General features: G+C 36.9%; 1 protein-coding gene across 6 annotated transcripts in view; it reads right to left on the bottom strand.

The window, feature by feature from the left end:
* Window positions 1-13,411, bottom strand: part of STAG1 (STAG1 cohesin complex component) — a 363,800-nt gene that overhangs the window by 37,870 nt on the left and 312,519 nt on the right. For all 6 annotated transcript variants that reach the window (XM_070576138.1, XM_070576137.1, XM_070576141.1 and 3 more), the window contains one exon: window positions 1,900-1,992. In XM_070576138.1, the coding sequence (XP_070432239.1) occupies window positions 1,900-1,992 (93 nt within the window). The remainder of the gene's footprint in view (window positions 1-1,899; window positions 1,993-13,411) is intronic.

Genomic DNA, 13,411 nt, shown 5'->3' on the forward strand with positions numbered 1-13,411 from the left:
GATGGAGGTTAGAAATCAATCATATAATGCTAAATCAAATAATAAGCATAAATCTTAAGACAAACTGCACAATTCAACAAATTACAATGCAGTATTCTAAATCTGTAAGCTACTATTTTGGATTCTTCTTTAAAAAATCTAATGTAAAAAACAGATCTCTAACAGTAGGTTTGAAATTGAATTCAAGACCATTCACATAAAAGCTTCCCAACAAATTTAATTAAATAAGGGAACTTACAATTCATTTCTCCAAAGAGAAACTTACAGTTTTGTTACCAAATTTGCCCTATTTAATGGATGGTATGAAATAAATGTGTCATCAGTTTATTTTTATTTTATTTTTTTTAAGATTTTATTTTTTCCTTTTTCTCCCCAAAGCCCCCCGGTACATAGTTGTGTATTCTTCCTTGTGGGTTCTTCTAGTTGTGGCATGTGGGATGCTGCCTCAGCGTGGTCTGATGAGCAGTGCCATGTCTGTGCCCAGGATTCGAGCTAACGAAACACTGGGCCGCCTGCAGCAGAGCACGCGAACTTAACCACTCGGCCACGGGGCCAGCCCCTGTCATCAGTTTATTTTAACTGAAAGATTTTGTTGTGGGATAATTGAGGGCTCTGACACCTCAAAACAATCCAATCACCCTCCTCCAAAAACTGATTTCTATGGGAAAACACAATTTTGGCATGTAGTTGAAGACGGTTATAGACTTGGCTGTCTACCTCCAGCAAGAACCATGGCAGTTCATTCTCTGACTGCACAACCATAAAATACATAAAGATATTTAGAAAGAGCCACTTGAAAAGAGGGAAACATAAAGAGAATCCAGGGGAATATATATACATTTTTTACTGAGGCCAGAGTTTTGGATATCACCAAATGGTGATAATGTAGAAACACTGAATTTTTGCTTTAAATGTCCAGAGCTAGGTAATTTTAGACAGCACTGGTAGGGTTCAGAAGGTTTAGAGATTAAGGTTTAGCAAAGATCATCTCTGTTCCTATTTTAAGTTAGATGCTGATAGCTCAATAGAGAAGAGACCTGTGATAACCTATCTGGTAAGAAGAGATAGCAAAGGATAAGTACTACTATACCCTTTAACTAGATTCTCTTTCTAGCCCATCATCATAATAAAAAATAGTATGGAAAAGGTACATTCTGTTTTATACAAAAGTATTTCCTAATAGAAGAATAGGTAATTATATAGTTTACAAAATCACTTCATAGAAACAGTACTGCCTTGGGCTCCACTTTGACCCTTTTTGGGCCGCGCCCCTTCTCAAGGAATGAAGAGTCTGTTGGACCATTGGGATATGCCTACCTGTAGCCCTACTTCTACACCAGTGTCTGGGTACTGGGACTCAGGGCTTCCTTGCCCCATCAGACCTGAGTGCTACCAGAGCCTGCACAGGCCTTTTCCCTAGGCACATGCATCTTGAGTGTGTATATTCCTAGGGCCCAAGGTGGTTAAGGAGCAGCTGTTCGAGGGGGTAGATGCTGAGAGTTTGGACAGGTGGGCTGAAGTGTTCACATGCATGTGTGAGAAGTTCTTCCTGGTGGGGGAAAGAACTGAAGGTGAGAAGAGAAGAGGACAGACACATAGGCCAGTTCCCTAACCCTCCAAGTTCTGGCATTAAATTCTTAGGAGTCAAGAATTTGAAATTTGAAACTGGCCTTCCAGGTCATTATGACAATATACTTGTCAAAGTAAAAAGACATAAACAGGTTTATTAACTTGCTTTGTAACTTAAATATTCAGACATTTATACTCTTGTCCCAGGTCCCATAAGTGTTAGGGATGGACCTATATGCTAAGAACTGCCAGAAAAAATTACATCTTCCAACCGTTCTTCAATACCTTTGAGTTAGTTTCATTGAGAGCTCTGAACTGATAATTTCTTACCTGTTCCTTCACTGGAGTATTAACATTAGATAGGCACTGTTGGCAAACAGCCAAAAAGGATTTCACCGTTTTCCTCAATACCAACAAATCCTCCTGTAAGACACATTCAAATTTGCAAGCATGAATTACGATATCCTTGAAAACTGATCCAGAAGAAATAATAAATGGAAAATACCCAAATTGGTTTATTATCAAGGAAATTCACAAAACCAAATTTATTATTGGGGACCAAAACATACAGTATTTCCTAGTTATCCTAATGGAAGGGGGGGTGGGGGGACAGCAAAACTGATAATCCCATTCAGTTCTATTTAGCTATGGAATACTCACAGTATGATGTCCTCTAACATATTTTCCTTTATAAATATGGTTTACCTAAGCTGATATTAAAAGTATTAGTCATTCCTACAACACACGCTGGCTGGTAGTAAGGTGAGGGAGCACAGCGGTGCATTGGAAAAAATCAATTAAGCAATAAATGTGTACTGAATTTCTCCCACATTCTAAGCATTCTGCAAATTGTCAAGGGAAGAAAGATAACTTTAAGACATTGTCAATGCCCTCAAAGAGTTAACATCCTAGCATGGAGTTAGATCAGTTAAGGGTAATTTAAGTGTTCAAATTTTTTTGTATAAACTCTAACTGTAAGCAGAGATAGCTGAGCTGGATGGACCTTCCCAGGAGAATGGGCTTTAATTTAAGATTAGTTAGGTTAAGATTGACTAGGATTAAATAGATGGCCATATAACATTTGATATCAAACATTTGAAAAGTATAAAAGGAAATTTAAATTTTCAGGCACATATAATGTGTCAAGGCACTGGTTTGAGGGCTTACTGTTATACAACTTAATATTTATACTGATTAGAAGTAGTAGTCATTATTAACAAAGGTTTGAAACCAGGACTGTCTGATATCAGAATACATAGTCTCACTGACTAATGAGCAAGATGTATGCAGATAATTCAGTATTAAATCAATATTTAAAATAGTAATAAAGAGTAACTAAATGAGCAAAGGTTGTTGCAGGAATCACTTTAAAAAATAAATTCTTTTAGCTACTCTTGTACAGACGACACTACTTATTCTTTTTGGTAATCTTCATATCCCAACGATACTTAAAAAATTATATGCATGTTTCCTTTTGCTAACCTGAGTACAGTATTAAGAAGAAGGAACAAGCTCATCTTCTGTAGGGTAGTAAAAAGCACACTGCCTTGAGAACCTTTGATGTTCTTGCAGATGAACATCCAATAGCCAAACTTCAACATTCCTTAACCCCTAATTTCAAAGATTCACAATGCATTAGGGAAAACAGATAAGGGAACAGGCAAATACAACAGAATGTAAGGAGTGCTATGTTGGAAAGCCTAACCCAGAGTCAAAAGTAGTCACAGAAACGGGGCTGGCCCCGTGGCCGAGTGGTTAAGTTCGCGCGCTCCGCTGCAGGCGGCCCAGTGTTTCGTTGGTTCGAATCCTGGGCGCGGACATGGCACTGCTCATCAAACCACGCTGAGGCAGCGTCCCACATGCCACAACTAGAAGGACCCACAACGAAGAATATACAACTATGTACCGGGGGGCTTTGGGGAGAAAAAGGAAAAAAATAAAATCTTTAAAAAATAAAAAAAAATAAAAAAAAAAAAAGGTAGTCACAGAAGGGTTCCCAAAGAATATAACATGTAAGCTGAGTTCTCAACGACAACTAAAAATTATCGAGCTGTAGGAAAAGGTGTTCCAAAGGGCACAGAATGTTCAAAAGCCTAGAGGTGCTTTTCAGAGACTGTTAATTTACTGTAGTTGGGACATAAACAGGGAGGAGTGGCAAAAGCTGAAGAGGAAAACAGAAACCATTTCCATTTAAATGAAAGACCATTTAAAATGCCATGTTAAAATTATTTGGAGATTATCCTGACTGTAATAAAGAACTACTGAAGAAGAATTTTTATCATGAGAGTGCTAAAATTGTGTTAAAGAGTCATATTCTAAGCAGAAATGGAGAATGATATGGAATAAGGAGGCTACTTAATAGTAGCAACAGTCTTCTGTTGAAGGCTTATTATGTACCAAACATTGTGTTTTAAGGGCCATAAATTTAAATTTCACAATCACCCTATTAAGTGGTAACATTCCTGTTCTACAAATGAGGAAACCGAAGTTCAGAGCACCATACATTCTAAGTGATAGAGTAAGAATTGAAACCTAGGGTTATCTGACTCTAAAGTCCATGCTCTTAATCATTATTCTATATTTCCTTATGTATTCACAGAGGCCATAGGAATAAGCTATAATGAGGGCCTGAAAATAAAATGTTGGCAGTAAAGATGAAAATAGATTGAGGAGAAATTAAAACAGCAGAAATGATAGAATTTAGGAACTAATCAGAACAGGGGCTGTTGATGATTACGCCTAAACTTCTAGGTGGTTGTATACTAGACAGATGATAGTATAAGTCACTGACATAGTGAACCCAGAAATAAATGCTATGGTAATAGTTCAATCTTAGAGGTGATGGTCTGAGATCACTGAAAGATACCCTATTGGAGATGTCTAGTAGGCAGCTGAACATATGAGTTTAAAGCCCAGGGGAAAAATCTGAGCAAGAATAGAGATTTGGGGGTCCTCAGAATTTAGATGGCAACAGAAGCAATAGAAGTAGATGAGATTGTCCACGGAGAATATGTAGAAAAGGCTGACAAAAGTATCCTGGGAAATATGAAAGTTTAGAAGATGGATGAAAAAGAAGAGCTTATAAAGAAATCTAAGAAAGGGTCTGTAAAGTAGGAATAAAACCAGAAGAATATGGTATCCCAGAAGACAGGACAGAAAACACCTCAAAAAATGGAGTAATTTAACAATGACAGATACCAGAGAGAAAAGACAAGCTAAGGATTACAAAGTATCCCAAGGACAAAGCAATGAAGTTGTGAGTGACCCTGGGTAGAACACTTTCAATGGAATTACAAGGGTTGAAGTTAGTCAAGTTGGATTGAAAGGAAGATAAGGAAGAAAACTCTTTCAAAAAGTTTGACTGTAAAGAGCCAGAGAAAGACAGGATGGCTACTAGAGAGGGCTTTTGGGATTGAAGGAAGTTTTTCTTGTCTTTGTTGACCTTTTTAATAGAAAAGATTTGAGAATGTTTGCTGAATGACTAACGGAAAGAAAAACAAAAAGAAAGCCGTGCTACTACCTAACCATGTGACCCTAGAGAAATTATCTATTTCAGGATTACAGATTTTTAAAATCTATAAACAAGAGGGTTGAACTATGTGTTCTCTGAGGTTCTATGGCATTCTGTGATATTCTACTGAATTAACCCCTAAGCACTCAAATGAGAACAGAGAGGTGTTAACTGGTAAACCTCATAATATTTCAAGGATGAATGTTCACTGTTCCATTGATAGTACCTAGAATAGTGCTTGGCACATGGCAGGTGTTTAATAAATATTTACCGAATGAACGCAAGTATACATAATACAGATGATACCACAATCCTAGCAGCAAAAGCGTAACGTTTATTTTATCAAACAATAAACAGAGTTAAAAAATAATGATGCTAGGAGGTATTAATGTTCCTTTATTCCCTTAAACTTCTTGATTAGTGTGCAAAGAAGCAGTCTAGGGAATCAGATATTTTTGGAGTTGGAGGCAAAAAGATTCCTTTAACGGTCAATTATAAAGCAAATGTATCTTATGTAAAGTGACTACTTGCGAAGTTACCTGAAGAGTTATAAATTTAACAAGATGACTAAGTAAGCAATCTACTGATGACTAATCAGTAGCAGTATTTTAAGAAGAAACTGGAAATTGGAAACAACCAAGGAAACAGAAGCTAAAGGCCTTCTTTAGCAGTAGTTCGGCCTAGAATTTTTTCTCTTTTTGCTCAAGAAGATTCATCCTGAGCTAACATCCGCTATCAATCTTCCTCTTTTTGTATGTGAGCTGCCACCATAGCATGGCCACTGATAGATGAGTGGTGTAGGTCCACGCCTGGGAACTGAACCCAGGCTGCTGAGGTGGAATGCACTGAACTTAACCACTAGGCCACCGGGGCTGGCCCTGGCCTAGACTTGGATGCAACCTAAATACTGAGTGCTCAAGAAAGTTAATTTAATTGTAATCAGTTAGATTCCATTGAGAGAAATATAAATACCAACAGGTTTAGGAAAATGGGCACAGATACTGTGTATTTAATAGAGTTAGTTAATCTCATATGGTAAATCCTTTTGAACAGGTGGGAATAAAATTTAGGTTCTTGTGGACTTCAGAACACACTGCTTTTATTCATTCCACAATTTTCCACTTCATTATGCTGGCATCTTACATTTCATTTGATTTAAATAGTTGAAATTATGATTCCCATGACTGTGATTTTACTCAAGTTAAGGCAGGCAACCATTACTAGGACATGTGGTAGTAAGTATCTTCAGAAATTTTCAGGACATTAAATCAAAGTTTTAAAAGAGGTTCAGGATTTGCCAGTTCAAAACTCCAGTACTGGGATAACAAATAAGTTTCATAAATGGACTTTGTTCTTTACTGCCCTCTGAAAAACAAGAATAGATGATATTCAAAAGGAAAAGAAAAATAAGAAAAGAAAAAGAAATATGAAAGGATTCTGAATAGGGCAAATAATAAGAGCTTAGTCTAAATAGCAAAAATTAGTACATTTACTTCAAACTCCTTAAAATAGAAATCATTGACTGTTTTCAAATTTGAGAAAACTTATTACATTCCTTATATTCTGGAAGAGAATTCCTTCTCATCTCTCCTGCTATAATATCTGTAAGTCATTATGAAAAAAATTCAATATGCTTAACTTACCTCGAATAGGAGCATTTTATATGCAGTATTTCATTGTTTGGGGGTCTAGAATTCAATAATAAAATTAACATTTACTGGCGCTTACTCTGTACCAGGGACTAATCTAAGCTTTTGACATATTAAGTCAACCAGTTCTCACAACTGCGATGGGTATTGATATTATCATCACTTCTATTTTACATATGAAGAAACAGGCACAGAGGTGTTAAATGTAGGCCCAAAGACACGCAGCTAGTAAGTGGAGGAGTGAATTAACCAAAGCAGTTTGCCTGCAGAGTCTGTGTTCTTAACCATTTTGCTACAATGACTTTTCGTATACAAGAAAATTAACATGTTGAACAAACAGGGAGCATTAAAGAGGTAAGAAATTTGAAACTCAAATTACTCAAATATATTTATACACAAACAGAAAAGCCAGTCAATCCAACAGATGTTGAAAAAGAACAATCCAAGAACAAGATATGCTGATTATCAGACTGCAATTTTAAGAAACCAGAATATTCAGGGAGTACCTCCCACTTTGAACATAACGGAATTTTACTTAAATAAATTACCTTTCTGGCCAGAGTACTTGAATTACAGGGGTGAGAACTGAAGATAAGAGTGAATGGAAGAGTAATTCTACTCCTCTCTCTTAGTCCACATAAACTACATATGGATTAAGTATACGGTACTTCGTTTCAAATGTTTTTTCCTACATGAAACCAACATTTTCTCTTATTTTCAGAAAGGAGCTTGGCAACAAGGGTACTTTTTCCTAAAGTAGCTATAGAAAGGAATTTCTGGGGGTTAGATGATAAGATTATACTGAAATATAAATTATAGTATCTTGGCTTTAATTTTTTCTACCAAGGACCTAAACCAGGTCAAAGATCTCAGAATATGAAAATAAAGTCTGTTAATTCAGTGGTCAATTTTCATGATAAAAAGAGGCACAAAACTAAACTAACTACCCACAATAGGCAAATAGGGTTATTGACAAAGTCTAGTAAACAAAACCAAGGGGTTACCCTACCAGAGCAGGTAGGAATTGGCAAACATTTTTCGTGAAGGGTAGGACAGTAAATCTTTTAGGCTTTGTGGGTCATATAGCCTGTCCCAACTACTTAACTCTACAATTGTAGCATGAAAGCAGCCCTAGACAGTACACAAATGAATGAGCATGGCTGTGTTCTATTAAAACTTTATTTATAAAAACAGGTGTCAGGCCATATTTGGCCCATGGGCTATAGTTTGACCAGCCTGTACTGGGCTATAAAGTTCTCTGGAGGCATAAATTATGTTATGGTCACCTGTACTTACAACAGTTACTAACACATAATGAAGCTTATTAAATTATTTTTCAGCTCAACTAAGTCAATATCCATCCTAAAATATGGAATAAACAGATGGTACTAAATATATTCACTTGGGACATATCAGTGAGCCAGAGACAAAAAGCCTCATCATTGTGGTGGGGTAAATAAACCCTATGTCACACCTCTGAAATTGCTTTCTTGTATGAATATCTGCTCCCAGCTTCTCCTTTGGGGGTTAGGGAGGGAGTATGCTACTTCTGTGAATACATAATAAAATAACTATTGGATATTTAAACCCCAGATGTAATACCTAATTTTCAGTGTTGTTGCTGTTCATGGCGATTTGAATCCCCACCTGCTGACTCCTGCCATTGCCTCAAAGGCTAATTCTCTTATGATCCAGGCACCCTTACGCTGCCTACTGTAGTTCCAAAACATCTTCTGATTTCTCTTTCCTGTAGTGTACAAAGATGAAGGAAGCTAAAGGAGGAGGAGTCAGAGGGACAGGGGAAAAAGAGTGACTATTAGGACCAAGGTGAGAGATGTGAATTCCCCAATTATTCCAAAATATAGATGGAGGACAAAATCTACCAGGCTGTATCCGAAACCTACACTAGGTACTGAGCATGTTTACAAACTCCCATAGCCTTAAATAACAGTTCATTTAGTATCAATTCTTGCTTTTGGCAGGGCAGAAGATTAGGAAAGCACAGAACAGGACTGCAATTTAATGCCATCAAAACAGTTATTGTTTACTGCAACACTTCTTTCTTTATTTTATTTTATTTTTTTGAGGAAGATTCGCCCTGAGCTAACTACTGCCAATCCTCCCCTTTTTGCTGGGGAAGACTGGCCCTGAGCTAACATCCATGCCCATCTTCCTCTGCTTTATATGTGGGACACCTACCATATTGGCTTTTGCCAAGTGGTGCCATGTCCACACCTGGGATCCGAACCGGCGAACCTCGGGCTGCCGAGAAGCGAATGTGTGAACTTAACCGCTGCACCACTGGGCCAGCCCCTGAAACACTTCTTTCAATTTAATCTTCCCAACAACCGTATCCAGCAGTGAATATCACACATTAGGAAACTGAAGTTTGCTTATCTTTGTCACAGGTGGTGAGAAATGGACCTAAAATCTGAACTTGGATTTAACTCCAAAGCCCATGTTCCAACACAAAAAATGATGGAAATATACCCCATTTATAAACTGGAGCTTCTTATTTATACAAATTGGGTCAGCAACAAGAAGTCACCTAACAAACACCTAGCAATTATAGAATGGCCACTGAAAAAAACATTTTTCAAATAAAAAACCTACTGTAGGAAGGAAAAACGCATTCCTATATCACTCAGGGGATATTAAGAAGGATAAGATACCTATTTCCTTTCTACTCAAATAAATGACATGAAAGGAAACATCTTTTATCATTAATTTTGGTGGAGAAAATCTTCAATCTCTGTACTAGAAAGTGAGAAGTGTTTTGTTTGTTTAAATAATCTTATTATTTAGGCCTCTGATAAACTCAGTTAAAACATATTTTTACATTATAATAATCGTTATTTAGAATAAATCTTCTCAGTTCTGGCTCATTACTTAGGTATTGAGGTACTAAATAACTTAAGGAGTTGGAGTATTTTTAAATTAGGTGCTTTAAAGACCACTGTCCCTGTGTAAGTAAAAACAGCATTCAACTGGACAGGCTAGTGAAGCTGAGGAAGCCTTTGCTGTCCTTCGAATAGTAGGAAGGTATTCCCTACCAGAAATCAAGCTCCAAAACTGGAGGCCCAGGAATAGGGTTGCAAACACTGCATGGCCTTCTTAACGGAATGGTGGAATGATAACTCAAGTTCTTTTCTAAGTTGAACATATTTACTTCTGGTTTCCAAAGGATTTTTTTTTTCCCTTCCCAAAGCCCCAGTACGTAGTTGTACATTCTAGTTGTAAGTCCTACTAGTTTTATTTGAGCTGCTGCCACAACATGGCTACTGACAGACAAGTGGTGTGGCTCCTCACCCGGGAACTGAACCCTAGCCACAGAAGTGGAGCACACCAAACTTTAACCACTAGGCCATCAGGGCTGGCTCTCCAAAGGATTTAAGAATGCTGGAGTTGGATAAAATTTTGGAGAAGTTCAGAATTTGGTATAAACAGCCATCTACTTCTGTATTCCAGATGTTTTTTTAAAAAAAGAATATTCTAAGAGCTGAACAAGAAAGGGATATAAAACAAGACCTGGATCTTTCTCCCTTAACTATCCCAGACCCACCATTCAGGCATTGAGATAGGACATAATATTAACAGGAATACAACTGTCAAAGAATGACTCTGAAGTCAAGAAACAATCAAAAGGAATGGCTTAAAACTAACTAGTTATTGAGGATAGAATTCTCAAGAAATAAAAGGTTGGGGGAAAACATTCTAGAAGAAAAGAATGAAGTAAAATGGTTATAAACTATTAAAAATTTGTTCCTAGAGGGAGAGCTATTATTTCCCACTCTCGGTTTCACTCCCTTCCTCCTCAGACCAATTAACTTTGCAGATGGAGAGGTGCTACCTGTATTTTGTTATTACAGGAATTTGGGGCAAGGAGCTGACTAAGCTCTCTCCTTATTCATCACTATTCTAAAAGGCTTGGAAGAGAAGAGGAAAGGAAGAGGTACAGTAAGCAGTCTGTAGATTTTTATACATTTGAGCCTATTTCTAGGAATGTATGTTTGTACGAAGAATAGCAAGGTTAAAGGTATCTCCTCACGGGGCTTGGCCAACACCAGTCCCACCTACACCCTAACTCCTCCCTTCTGCAGTCTGTTTGGAGGTAAACAGGTTGGAATTTGCAGAGGAGAACCTTCAGTCAAGAGGGTACTGGAGGAACAAATTTTACATCTAAACATCTCAATAATAATTTGACTTGTAGCTACCTGAGGAATGCTGACTTTAATTTAAAGGATTAGGAATAGGGCCAGGGTCCAGAAGGCAGGGATGTTTGCCCCACACCCTCCCTAGTGCTGTCTAGACTAGGAACATGCAGGGTAAGGCAGAGAGCACTACAAATTTAAGACTACAGAGAATAGGACAGCTCCTCCCAGGAGAAAAAAAATTGAGGATAAATTCAAGATCCCCAAAGCCAAAAAAGGCAATAGGGGCATTATTTTAGCCCTAACTCTTATTTACCTGGCTCTTTAAATGTCTTTGTATATGTCCAGAAGGAGCTGAAGGAAGAAGGATGTTTTCTGCTACAGAGAAGAGAAACTGAAGGCTGCTTCTACAGGACCAGCACTAGGGGGCACCGGAGCAAAGTTATACTGAGCATGACCTGTGAGACTGCCAAAGAGCTTCAACTCTGGAAATTAGGGGAACAGAGGAAATACCCATTGGTGAAACCCAGTGCACTTCCATTTCAAATAAAGATCTAATCCTGTTCTTGAGATAGTCTTCTCATATACTTCATTTTATAAAATAGTGTTCACCATTGAGTTAAATTTTAACTTGAATTTAAAGTTGAAATATAACTACCATTCATAATCTCCTGAATGACAGTGTTCACGACAATAAAGAAAAATAAATTTTAGAAAGTATTCTCTAAAAAGCCATTTGGCAATATGCATCAAGTTTTGAAAGTATGTACAATCTTTGACCCAGAAATTCCATTTCTAAGAATACAATACAGATGAAACACTGTAAATCACAAATAAGCTTTAGCACCAGAATGCCCATCACAGCATTAATTTTATTAGTAAAATGTTTGAACGACCTAAATATCTAAGAAAGGAGAGTGGCAAAATAAATTATGGTTTAGCTACATGATGGACTACATTAAAAATATTATCTATAAACATTTTTAATAACTGAAGAAAATGTTATGTTAATTGAAGAGACAAAAACTTGTAAATACATTATGATCTCAATAAGACCGAAAAATACGTAAGAAAAACTTCTACAAGAAAATACACTAAAATATTAACAGTGGTTATCTACTAAAATTTGGAAATTTTATTTTTTTTACAATGAACACACACTCAAGTAAGAGAGCCCAAGTTTATGAAAACCATAAAACCATTCTACCTTACATTTTACACCAAAAACTAGTAAGTATAATTTATTAATTAAAAATCTAAGTGTCCTCTTCGGAGATTTAAACGAGTTTTTATAAATGTAACGAGTAGAGAAAAACAAACAGTGGTCAGCTGGCTAGCTCCCTCACTAGCTAAATGGCTCATTCCACATTAACATCGTAATTATTCAACAAAAACCCAAAAGTAACTCATGTAATAAGACTTTCCAATTGTCTCTAAATGATCAACATTACAAGAGTTAAACATATAGACCTCAAGGGTCTACTGAATTACATTTAAATTTCAGGAAACAAATTAAAAGGAAAAAAAATGGATAGAGAGTTTTTGGTGCATCACTACCAAAGTCTTTCCCATACTTGAACTGTAACCCATTGGCATTACAAACTGAACCAGTTAAAATCACAGTAACTTCTCATTTAAATAGTTTGTGGGATACAGAACAATGAAAGAAAACTGGCTATGTGACATACCTTTTCACTATCCAACTGATTAACAGACACTGCTGGTTTGTGTTCAGTGAAAAATCAACCAATGTGCCCTTAGAAAATTCATTTAAAAAAACCTCAAATACCCACAAAACTCTCTAGAAACAGTTGTATTAAAAGCTTAATAAGGGGCCAGCCCCGTGGCATACTGGTTAAGTTTCCACACTTGCTTCGGTGCCCAGGGGTTCATAGATTCAGATCCCAGGCACATACCCACACAACGCTCATCAAGCCACACTGTGGTGGTATCCCACATACAAAATAGAGGAAGACTGTCACATATGTTAGCTCAGGGCCAATCTTCCTCAAGCAAAAAGAGGAAGATTGGAAGTAGATGTTAGCTCAGGGCCAATCTTCCTCACCAAAAAAAAAGCTTAATAATACAAGAATTTAAAGAGTGGCAAAAGAGAGACCACGAGATTGGGATTCAAAAGACTTGTGCTTTAAGTCTGTGATCGTAGGCAAGTCCCAATTTTTGTATCAGGTTCCTTATCTGTAAAACCGGATTATGACAATATCCACTTTATAGGATTATTAGAAGACAATTAAATTAGAGCATTTATATTCAAGTGATTTATAAGATGTAAGAGAAATCAACAAGGTACTAATAACAACAACAACAACGTCCCTTTCTAGGCCTTACCTAAAATGAACAGTTTTCATCAAATCATTTCCAAATTCCCTTATAGCTCTAATATACATTTATAAACATCAGAATAATACTGCTACAGCAAGTAAGATATAGAACACACTAAGCATTTTTTTAGTATTCATTCAAGCTCAACAACTCTGTGAGTTATATATAACCCCAAACCTAAGATTAGAATG

The sequence above is a fragment of the Equus przewalskii genome, chromosome 15, assembly GCF_037783145.1.
Source record: "Equus przewalskii isolate Varuska chromosome 15, EquPr2, whole genome shotgun sequence".
NCBI classification, from domain to species: domain Eukaryota; kingdom Metazoa; phylum Chordata; class Mammalia; order Perissodactyla; family Equidae; genus Equus; species Equus przewalskii.